The 11,839-nt window shown below is 50.0% G+C and overlaps 2 protein-coding genes across 2 annotated transcripts; one reads left to right on the top strand and one right to left on the bottom strand.

Annotated features, from left to right (window-relative positions):
* Positions 1-243: 243 nt before the first annotated feature.
* On the bottom strand, positions 244-2,052 carry LOC148219798 (uncharacterized). The gene has a single exon (XM_088156615.1). The coding sequence runs from the start codon at positions 1,936-1,938 to the stop codon at positions 379-381; it is 1,560 nt and encodes a 519-aa protein (XP_088012741.1). The 5' UTR covers positions 1,939-2,052; the 3' UTR covers positions 244-378.
* Positions 2,053-4,747: 2,695 nt separating this feature from the next.
* THAP1 (THAP domain containing 1) lies at positions 4,748-11,595 on the top strand. Its single transcript, XM_014882396.2, has 3 exons — positions 4,748-5,025; positions 5,388-5,583; positions 9,579-11,595. The coding sequence occupies exons 1-3, from the start codon at positions 4,955-4,957 to the stop codon at positions 10,044-10,046; spliced, it is 735 nt and encodes a 244-aa protein (XP_014737882.1). The 5' UTR covers positions 4,748-4,954; the 3' UTR covers positions 10,047-11,595.
* The last annotated feature ends 244 nt before the right edge of the window (positions 11,596-11,839 follow it).

Genomic DNA, 11,839 nt, shown 5'->3' with positions numbered 1-11,839 from the left:
AAGGTGTATTAGGAAACACACGTTTTATATCCCCCATGAAAATAAAGTTGAATCTTTCTGTAAACAGTAATTTTCTTATTTTCGGAAATCTCTACAGACCTCAAGTACTTCACTGAAAAATTAACAACCACCTGCCCCAGAACCACCCGCGGAGACCCTCGTTGTTGAATGCGACATCGACAGAACTCGGGAAGCGCTTAGCAACACCCAGCTCCCGCAAAAAAAACCGCCTTCTCCGGGCGCAAATAAATAATATTAATAATAATTAATAATAATAAAAATAATAATAATAATAGCAGAATGGCGGCGGCAGGCGCGCACCTTGGCCCCGCGGTGCCCCCGAGCGGGCCGGGGCCGGGGCCGGCGGGGTGTCCCTCTTCAGCAGGCGCTGGTCTCCGGCGCGGCGGCGGCCGCCTCGGGGGGAGTCTCCCGCGGCTGGGCGGCGGCGTGAGGAGGAGGAGGAGGATGCCCGGCGGCGTTGATGTGGCAGCCAGAGGAGAGGTGGCTGCGGACTCGACCCTGCAGCTGGGTGACCTGGGCGCGGAGGAGGTTGGCAGTGGCGGCCAGCTCTGCGTTCTGCCCCTTGAGCGCCTTCACCTTCTCCTCCAGCCGGGCGATGCGCTCCAGCTTCCGCCGGCGGCACTTGGAGGCGGCGATGCGGTTTCGCAGTCGCTTGCGCTCTGCCTTCAGCCGCTCCTGGCTCTCCGCGTCCAGCGGCGACAGCGACGGCGGCGTCGGCGCGCTGCTGCCGCCCTCCCCGCCCGCCGACGGCGGAACCTCGGGCACCGTCTGCGGCTCCTCCAGGGACCGCGCCGGCGGCAGCCGGCCGCTTCCCAGACCCGCCGCCCCGAAGGCCAGGCCCGGCGGCGGCGGCGGCGGGGCGGAGGCGGAGGGGTAGGCGCTGCCGGAGGGGCTCAGCGGCCCCGCGGGGTTGAAGCCGCTCAAGTTGGTGTAGACGGCCGGAGGGTCGGCGGCGGCAGCGGCGGGGGCTCCCGGTGGCCCCGGGCGGGCGGTGCAGCAGGGTCCCGGCGCGGAGAGCTGCGGCGGCGCCGCCAGGAGCTGGTTCTGCTTGTGCAGGTCGGCCAGGGCCTTGACGAAGCCGTCGGCGAAACCCTCCTGTTCCTGCGTCACCGGCTGCCGGTAGAGGAACGGCCCCGCCGCCGCCGCCGCCCCGCCGCTCCCCGCCCCGGGTGCAGTCGGCCCCGGGCTGCCGGCGCCCAGCCCCGCGCCCCCCTGGATCAGCAGCTGCTCCAGGTCGGCGGCCGGCGGCAGCTTCAGCAGCGGCAGCTCCGCAGCCGACCCCAGCGCGGCCTCCGGGCCGCCGCGGGCCGCCGCCGCCCCGCCGCCGCTCCCCGTCTCCGCGGAGCCCGCGGTGGGCGGCGGAGCGGCGGCGGCGGCGGGCGGCGGCGGCAGCAAGCGCAGAGCGGCCGCGCTGCCGCGGGCGCCGGCAGGAGGGCGAAGGGCGAAGGGCCCGGGGAGCGGCGCGGGGGCGGCAGCCGGCAGGTCCCGCTTCTTCCCGGCACCCAGCAGCAGCTTCTGCCCCGCCGCCGCATCGGCTCCAGGTCCGCCGGCGGTACCGAAACCCGGCAGCGGCACGAAGTCGGGCAGCAGCTCCAGTCCTTCCTCGGGGTAAAACGGCGCCTCCATCTTCACGGCGGATCGCCCGCTACGCCCGCCGCTCATGCTGCCGCCCTCGCCGGCCGGCGGCGGCTCCGGCGTGGGGCGGGCCGGGCTGGGCGGCTGCTCCGCGGGGCCGGCCGCCCTCGGCTGGCAGCGGGAATTGAGCCGCCTCCCGGCGCCGCCGGACCCGCGCCACGCCCCGGGCCCGCTGCCCGCCCCGCCGTCACCGCCTCCCTGCTGCCGCCGCCGGTCCCCCACGCCCGCTCCTTCCCCCGCCCGCCGGGCTTGCGCGGAACGGCTTCCCGGTGGGGTGCCCATGGGGACCCCGCACTGCTCCTCCCCCACGGAAAGTCGCCCAGCGACTGCGGTGTGGGAAAGAAGGCAATGCCAGGGACTTCGTCCGGGAACGGGGGTATCTCGGGACCATCACTCCGGCCATCACTCCTGCCAGGGAGTCCTGCAGAAGGAAAGCGAGCAAGGGCCTCTCGTGGCGGCTGCTAGGGCAGGTGCTGGTGCGTTCAGTCTGTGATGGATGGGCACACCATCTATAGTGCAGGTGTCGAGGACGAATGATTCCCGACTACACGATGCTGGAAAGTCTGACGGGGGAGGTGCTTGGCCATTAGGAAACATGCCAACTAGTCAAACTAAAAGTCAGTCAGAAGATGGACATGAATTCGATGTGGCCTTTTTTTCCTGGGGAGAAAAAAAAAAGTTAAGACAAAAGATTTCAAACATCCTAGACATATTTCCAACATTTTCAAAATTACTGAAGCGTGAATAGCATTTTTCAGTCTGGGGATTGTATTTATTTGTTGTCTTTACTCAAGACAATTGCCTCTGCCCTTCTCCAAGTTTCTGAAATTCTTACAGGATGAGGAAATTTATTTCCACACAATTTTTTATAAATCCCTTTTGCTTCAGGATACCAATGTGATCCTGACAGAGCTGCTGAAAGCTCTCGTTTAAGTCTTTAAAATCAGGTTGCTGACTGATGGTCTCAGTGGCTCATCTACACCAGATCTTATCTGTGATGGACCTCATCAGTTAGGTGTCACCTTCTGCAACCTACTCAGGCTTTCATGCTTTCTCACATATCAAGACCATGTGCATCTTCTCACAGTGTCTAGTGAAGCTGCTGAGCTCTGCTCTTAGCCCCATGATCTATGCGGCCATGCTGTGCCTCCTCTGTGCCTAGGTTCATTCCAAAACCAGCAGTGGAGGAGGAGATGGACAGTGGTGTCAAGTCCAGGATTTTGACTCAGAATCCCTCTTCAGGTCCATAGGAGAACTGGAGTCGAGGTGCACTGACTAAGGCCTTTATGACCTTGACTCAAGTACTTTGGGCCCCCAACTCTTGCTTATGGGGCAAGAGCTCCTTTTCAACACAGCTCAGCAGCTTCAGTCTCTGCCTGGCTGTGTCACAGGTGTCGCTCTCTTCAGCTCCATCTCCTAGGTGAACCTTGGACCTGTGTTTCCAGTTCTGTTCCTGGCACCATCTCCTGCTGCTCCTGTCTGAATTACCTGGGTGGACCTTGTACCTGGTTCATCATCTCACCTTGTACGCATGTGTCCATTAGTGTCTGCCCTGCTCTTGTGCTGCAGGACTCTGTCCAGGCTGATGAGCCTGGGCTTTAGCTCTGGTCACCCCTAGCTCACCTTGCCATAGGACAGCCCAGCTCTTCTGGTCCTTGAGGCTGTGCCCAGAAACCTGGCAGCAGGAGGACTCGAGGGAGAAGAAAGCCATCAGGCAAAGGACAGAGACAGAGGCATTTACATTGATAGGGGAGGAGTAACCATGTTTTTCTTGGTGAGGAAGGTAGTGCTAGAAAGACCTTATTTTGATTTCCTTGTCTCTTGGCTGACCTAGCAGGAGAGGGAGCAGAGCTAGCAGTGCTCAGCCAAAAGTGAGTACAGAAAGCAGCTCATGCGAGTGGCTTTGTAGAGGTATTGCTGAAGCTGCTATACGAGCTTTTCTGTCATATTCCTGGGCAGGCAAATGGCAGTGACTGGTACCTTCCATCAGCTGAGCAAAGAGAGCTGGCTAGGCAGAGAAGCCACAGCCTCCAAGCTAAGGCAAATAACCTTCTTTTCTTTCCCTCACGAAACAAGTGCAGAGGGGGAAAGTAGGCTGAGGAGAAAATTATTATCTGTGTGGGGTCAGAGAAAAAGCCATGGAAGTTCACTTGGGTGATCATTGTCACTGTATTTCTAAATGTAATGTTACACTTGACTGGGATAGCCCTAAAGGTAGGTTCCTTCATCATTCCTATACAAAATTTGTCACTTATGCAGAGTGGTTTTACTTGCTGATTAAATGCAGAATTCGAAAGTGAGCCCACAGAATGGGAACATGTCAAAACTGTTCGAAATAAACTTATTTGTAACAACAGATCGATTTTTTGAGAGACATATCTGCTGTTTGCTGATGCGCCTGCAAAGTACGTTCAGGCGAGTGACACGGAGTTATTTTACACGTCCTTTATGCAACTGTGTGTTATGACAAGGTGGTCTTTGTGTTGGTTTTTTCTGCCTTTCCCCCACCCCTCTTTTTTCTTTTTTTTCTTTTTTTTTTTTTTTTCTCCTCCCTGAGGAGACCCAGAACCTCCCGCGGGGCGCACAGTGCCAGTTTCTTCCTTTCCCTGTGACAGCCGAATTGTGCACGCTCGTCCACCCAACCGTAGCCCTGCCTGCCGGCTGGGACAACCATCCCCGGCAGCCCGGCAAGACTTCGGGCATGGCGCGGCCAGAATAGCCCATGACGGGTTCCCCTCGGTGCAGGAACGGCCGCAGCCCAGCCCTCGGTTCCGGGGTCGTGCCCGGCGGGGCAGGAGGCGCCGCCCAGCTGTGGGTGTGGGGTGTGAGCGGAGCTGCCCAGCTGTGGGTGCGGGATGGGCGGCGCTGCCCAGCTGTGGGTGCGGGATGGGCGGCGCTGCCCAGCTGTGGGTGCGGGGTGTGAGCGGAGCTGCCCAGCTGTGGGTGCGGCGTGGGCGGAGCACGGCCAGGAAAAGGGGGCGGAGCGAGGGCAAGGAGGCGGCCGGATTGGCGGGCCGGCAGAACAAGGCCCCGCCCCAACCCCGCGCGCTGACGCGCCCAATGGGCGGAGCGCGGTGCGCGCTGCTACCGCGAGAGATTCCGTTGAAGCTGGCGCCGCCATCTTGGAGTTGGGAGAGGCCGCGCGTCCCGTTCCCGTCCCTCTCCGGCGGGCCACGGGCGAGGGGGGGGGCCGCGGGAGGCGGGGGAACTATGGGCCCTCGGCGGTGAGTTCGCGGCGCCCCGCCGGCTCGTCTGTGCCCACGGAGGCCGCGCCGCGGCGGGCGCGCGGTTGGGCGGGATGGTGCAGTCCTGTTCCGCCTACCGCTGCCGGAACCGATACGACAAAGAGAAGCCCATCTCCTTCCACAAGTGAGCGCGCGCGGGCGCCGGGGCGTGGTCGCGCTGGGGGCGGGGCCAGCACGGGGCCGCGCGCGCCGGGTCCGCGGGGAGCTGGGAGCAGGGGGGAGCACGGGCGGGACGGGACGGACGGACGGACGGACGGACGGAGAGAGAGGGACGTGTCTCTTCGCGGCCGCTGAGGGTGGGCAGTCTCGTCTCCCCCTCCCGGCGTCTCCCTGGGGAAAGCAGAGGGACGGGACCCTCTGAGCCGCCGGTTCCAGAGCGAGAGGGGGCTGAGATCCCCCTCGCTGGGGAGCAGGAGGGTTTTGGCTCCGGCCAGCCTCCGCCTTATAAAGCTCTCCAAAAAAGCTGAAAGTGCCGCTTTCTTGCAGGTTTCCTCTTACAAGACCCGATCTGTGCAAGAAGTGGGAAGCTGCTGTTAAGAGGAAAAACTTCAAGCCGACCAAGTACAGCAGCATTTGCTCAGAACACTTTACCCCCGATTGCTTTAAGAGGGAATGCAATAACAAGCTCCTAAAAGAGAATGCTGTGCCCACAATATTTTGTTACACTGAACCTGGTGAAAAGGTAAACCCAAAGCACCCATGGCTGCAGGTGCTGGAACGTGTCGTGAGTGTAACTGTTTGCAGCGTGGCAGGGCAGTGAGCAGGGAGAGGATACAGGCTAGGAAGGATGAAGGCTAGCAGGATGGTGATCCTATGTACCTGGGGTCATCAGGAGGGCTGTGGTGACTGAAAAACCTTCAACAGCTTGTTTTCTGCGAGGCTCTCAGACTTTGGAGCACAGAGTGTTGTACAGGCAGACACTGGATCTGGCCTGCTCATGTGTCCATTTAATTCAGCGTCCATGTGCAGAATTAAATGGAATGGCAGCAAAGTTAGAAGGTATTGCCCTGTAGTTCATCTGTTCCTGCATATTCAGAGTCTGAGAGAGCCTGCATTAATGCTTGCAAATGGCACTTACTCTCCTTCCATGAGTGATGGCTACTGCTAGCACTGAAGACGTGGTGGATGTTAACTGTGAGACTTAGCTGGCCTCTTCAAGAGGGCTCTGCCCTCTGGCTTTGCAAAGTTAAAGTGAGCGGCAGAACCTTACCTACACCTGCTTCTGTCTGTCCTGAGAGCACCGCTGTCTTGCCTTGTGTTCAAAAGCCAGACTAGTCCCTGACTTCTAATGGTAGAGTCTTCCGTGTGAAGTATTCTTCTAGTCACTGTGCCACTAGCGCAATTTACTGTGAGATGCAAGTCATTTATGAGTTCTAACTTCTAGAAGTAATAATTTCAAGACAAGAATGGAAAAAAATTGATTTTTAACTACTTTAAAGGATATAAAATATGTGGTCTCCTATCAGTCTGCCATAGAGAAAGTGGCAAACGAGATGATTGTAGAGATGTAGTAGACCTGGGCAACAAAATATTTGAAGGGGATGAAGTGCACATATGAAAACTTAATTTTCTTGTTCAGTTTTTTTCTTTATGTACAGTATTGGGAGTGCTGCAGAAATAAAAAGGCAACACATTGAAACACGTTTTCATTTAAAAAATGAAAAGTGGCTAATAACAGATATGAGAATATAAACAGAATGGAAACAAAGAGACAGACAATTTACAGGGAAATATGGATGTGGTTTTTGTTTGATTACACTTCCTTGCTTATCTGTACAATACACATTTTCTTCATTGTGTGTAAAATACTTGCAAATTTTTTTACAGTCTGAAAGCTGAATGGGTGTATAGGGTAGTCTGCAAAAGTACTGTTGGTGCAGCAGGATTAGTAGTGAGCCACGTTCCCAATTTCACTGTCATACCTGGATCTACAAAAAACACAGAAGAGTGAGTGCCTTTTAATTCTGAAGGATTTTGTTCTATTCTTATTTGTCTCATGGCACTTTTGAATAAACTGCCACATATCTTCAAGTAACAATGTAATAATGAGGAATAATAGTGGTTGTTTTGGAGTTGAATCCACGCTCATTTTGAATGACAGGTTTTTATCTTTTGCACTATGTAATTTGGTATACTTTCTTTTTCTTTACTTATTTCTTACAAGAAATATTTATTGGCTGGAAGAAGTAATTTGAAGTCACTGATGATGTCAGAGAGATAACAAAGATCTGTTCTCTGTGATATGTTGTGATGATAATAATTTCCATATAGAGGTAGCATGTGCTCTATAGCTTCAAATAGAAGTCTCTGTGAATTCATCAATCCAGCAGTGATCTGATACTTGCTTTTGTTTCTAGCAAGAGTGAGTTTCTTTTGGCTGGCTCTACCTTCTCCTTGTAGGGATATTTTGGTAGAAAAAATTGATAGTGATAGCTGATAGGGTCAAGCTCTTTAGAATATTCATATATGAATTAGGTAGGATAACAGCAGTGATTTTTTAAAACTGAGAAATAAGACTGATAGTTGGCTGATTTTGTACTTTCACATGATCAGTTATATTTGAGTGCATTTTAAACTTTCCTTTAATGCTGGTCACCACTTTCCTTCAATACCAATCACCAAACTGCCTTTTCAGTTACTGTCTGCCAAGTTGTAGTTTGTATAAGGGACAGGCAGACACCCATACGTCTGTCTTGCTTGCATGTTAAGTCAAGGAAGTTAATGATGTGACCTTCAGATCTGATGAGCTTTATATTTTGATGGTGAGGACTCTTGGCTGTTCTTAAAATCAGCGTTTTCATGGTCCATACTCTTTTCTTTGTCCTAATAGTATTGGCAACAGGTGGGTAGGTAGAAATTTTTTTCAGTGCCTCTTTTACTGAGAATGTTTTAAACTTTCTTTTTAATAGGCAGTATGCAAACTCTTTGTTTTCAACAGTGCTTTTCCAATCAACATGTGCACAGAAGCATTTCTGAATTATTCTGGATTCCTTTGGGGGAGAAAGAATCTGATTCTCTGCTCTGGTCTATACTCAAATGCCTTGGGATATGTGTTGTTCCTGACCTGTACAAGTGGACCTACCAAGAGCAGTGTGATAAAACCTTCAGTTTTATCTGCAAAAAAAACCTGCAATGGAGTTGAGCCAATTAATATTTTGCAGCTGCCAAAAGGGAGAACTGTGCTTCTCCCCTGTCCATTCCATCTGCCAGCTATGCAGTCCTGTTCCTTAACATGACCTGGCAGTGTGAGCTCACAGCCCAGAAAGCCAAACGTGTCCTGTGCTGCATCCAAAGCAGTGTGGGCAGCAGGGGAGGGAGGGGATTCTGCCCCTCTGCTCTGCTCTGGTGAGACCCCAGCTGGAACCCTGCATCCAGCTCTGGGCTCCCAGCACAGGAAGGACACAGATCAGTTGGAGTGAGTCCAGAGGAAGCCAGGAATATCACCAAAGGGATGGAGTACCCCTCTTAGAGACACAAGCTGAAAAAATTGGGGATGTTCAGCCTGGAGAAGAGAAAATCATGTGGAGACCGCATAGCAACTTTTCAGTATCTAAAGGGGGCCTACAAGAAGGCTGGAAAGGGGCTTTTTTATAAGGGTGGGTAGTGACTACAAACTACAGGAGAGCAGGTTTAGATTAGATATTAGGTATAAATTCTCCACTGTGAGGGTGGTGAGGCACTGGAACAGATTGTCCAGAGAAGCTGTGAATGCTCCATCCCCAGAAGTGTTCAAGGGTTGGATGGGGTTCTGAGCAACTTGGTCTTGTGAACGGTGTTCCTGCCCATGGCAGAGAGGTGTTGACACTGGATGATCTTTAGGGTCCCTTCCAACCTAAACCATCCTAAAAATCTATGATTCTCACTTTTTCCACATATCAGGGCAGGTATATATCATACCTTTTGTTGCATTGCTTTGATGTTTAATAATTGACAGAGAATCTGTGCAGTGATAGTGGGAGATCAGATAGCTTTCTGTCATTCTAGCAATTACGTTTGAGCAAAGAGTAAATACCAAGGGTGAGAAGGCTGCTTTGCTGTTGAAGAGCTGTTTATTTTGATTCATGGTGTCTCTATTAACCAAAACCTTATGTTGCAGCCCAAACCCAGTATCAGAGTCCCTCCCAGTTGTTGAGAAGACTGGTCTTACCATGTCTATCTCTCTGCTTTTCCAGCCTATCGGCCCGCTCAGTAGTTGACCCTTATTCTACCTCAGCAGAAGATTGTCTGCTTCTGATGTGGTTTTTATTAACTTGGCTGCGAAGTTCAATTACATAGTGGTATGGTGCAGCAGAAAGGAGGAGGGACAAAGGGGAATGGGATGGTAGCAATGAGTTACTAGGTCATCTGAATTCCATTTTATGAAACTGCAGTCTGTGTTCTTGATTCTTAGGTAATTATATAGATTTAAAAAATCGAATGTTCAAAAAACCTACTTAAGACATCAAAGGCTTGAGTTTCAAAGAGCCCTTAAAATGAAGCTGCTTAAAAATACATCCAGTTGAGAAGCCAGACAAAGCAGGCACAGAAATGTTTGCCAGTTTTGAAAATAGTTTCTTTGAAATTTATTTTATTAATTTAAATCCTGGTTGTTTAGGTTAATCTGGGGCTGTAATAAGAGGGTTGTATTGTAAACAATGTTAAGCATGAAAATATATATTGTTTTCTTGTTCTTTCTAGTCTGAAGAATTTGCAGAGCAGCCAGAAGATCCACTTCCACCTCCTCCGCTGCCACCGCCACCACCGCCTCCACCGCCACCACCACCACCAGCAGCTCCAGTACTACCACAATCCCCATCAACTCCTTCTTTTCATTTGTCTCAAATAGATGCCAGATTTGTAGATCCAAGTATTGGATTATTGATGCCCCCTCTCCAGACCCCAAGCAATCTTGCCGTTTTTTGCGATCATAACTACACCGTAGAGGACACAGTCCATCAGCGAAAAAGAATTCAGCAGCTGGAGGAACAAGTTGAAAAACTGCGGAAGAAGCTCAAAACAGCGCAACAGCGGTGCCGGCGTCAGGAAAGACAAATTGAGAAACTGAGAGAAATTGTTCAGTTTCAGAAGGAAAAAGACATATTGGCAGGAAAAGGCTATGTGATTCTGCCTAATGACTATTTTGAAGTTGTAGAAGTACCTGCCTAGCAGTTGTGAACATCAGTTTTCACTTTGGTAGGCTAAGAAATTTAGGTAAAAAACTAAATTCTTTCTAATATGTAAGACTTTCTAGAATTCTAAAACAGTAATTAAGCAGTCATATAAATAAGATCATATTTTTTCTTCATTGTCATTTCAGTTTGATATACTTTTAATATATTGAAGATGCAAGCATCTCAGAATTAGAATATGCAATTAATTTACAAAATATGAATTGCTTCCAGAAGGTAAGGATGCCAGATTGAAGACACATAGGAATTTACTTTTTTTTACAATGTCTGTGTTATGAGTACAGGGGCTGGGAACTGAATCTGGCTGAGAGTGAAGTTTAGGTGGTTGTACACCTAGTGCTTTGTCAAGACTTTTAATGCTGGCTTTGGTAATCCCCAGTAAGTAGTTTTCACTGATTTTTAGAAAGAACAGAATTAGGTCAGCTAACATCTGCAAGTGCTGCAGAAAGATAGATAAGGTGCACATTTCAGTCTGGGAAAACTTCCAACTTCAGTTTGCTATGCATTTGAAGCACTGCACAAAGTCTAATTCCTGCATCCCTTTGGGTGAGGTATGTAAATGAACCACTTCTTTTTGAGTAGCTGCTCACCACATATATGTTTTGAGGGCAATGAGGAGAATTCATTACCATAGCTAACAAGAACTCTAGAACCAGCTTGTGTTTTGAGGGCACTTAAAAATAGTCCTAAAGTTCAGGGCTGTACTGAACATGTATGTTACTGCACTGTTGGCAGGATCAATAAGACAATATACTGTTTACAGTGACTGCTTGCAGAAGGACACTGATAATATACAGTCCCAATATGTTGTGGGGTCATCTTCCCATAAACACTGTAACTGGTAGAGTGTTGTCCTTGGCTTTGAAATTAACTCGCATGTCAACCATGTGTATCTTCAGGAAATGAAGTAAGTTTGTTCTTTATCCAGGGAGTCAGGCATTGATGGCTTTGCAGTATACAGTGGTTTTATTTCTTTCATTTTTTCACTCCCCAGAGGGCATCCACCAAAGGGCAAATAGGGAACTAGACTTTGGAGTTGCTTGGTGCTAGACTGGTTTATAATATCTCAAATGCTGCTGCCTCTTCTTCAGCCTTATTAAGACTCTTTCTAATACTAGCATGACAAAGTGCAGCAGTTTGCACTTACTTTCTAATAATTTATTTAGTCAATAAACTCGTTCAAAATGAGAGGAAATGGCTAACCCTAATGTAGGCTTCACAGCTAAAATTCCTGCATATACAAGACATGGGGAAAATTTCTTTTCTCAGTCTGTGTCAAACTTGTTTGCAGTGTGGGTTCTAGCTCTGATGTTAAACAAACCTTGTTCATGATGGCTTTAAAAGCGTCCCTTAATATCCTGTTAGCATGACATTTTGAAATATTTCAAACCAGTCTTGATTCTTCTGACCTCACTCATGCCATATGTCTATTTTCCCTATCATTTCATACACTTAAAATGAACAAAAATGCCAATGCTTCCTTTTGTGTACATTTATTATACCTAATTAAAAATTTGAAAAGCAAATGATGTGTTAGATTTTTAATTACTCTCTCTTCTCTTTTCCCAGGAGTTTTCCAAAGTTGTCTTGACTTTTGGATTTTTATTTTCTACTAGTTTCCTTGTTTAGATGTTGGGTTCCCAAGCCTTGTTGCTGTTACACTTTGTGTTTAAAATAGGTAAAATTCAAAAGTGAAAAGGAAAAGACATTTAAAAGACTGTTACTGTGCTGTTGGCATGTGTGCCAGATAGCAGATTGTGTCTATTTTCT

The sequence above is a fragment of the Sturnus vulgaris genome, chromosome Z, assembly GCF_052056855.1.
Source record: "Sturnus vulgaris isolate bStuVul1 chromosome Z, bStuVul1.hap1, whole genome shotgun sequence".
NCBI classification, from domain to species: domain Eukaryota; kingdom Metazoa; phylum Chordata; class Aves; order Passeriformes; family Sturnidae; genus Sturnus; species Sturnus vulgaris.
This window is presented reverse-complemented; position numbering and strand designations above follow the sequence as displayed.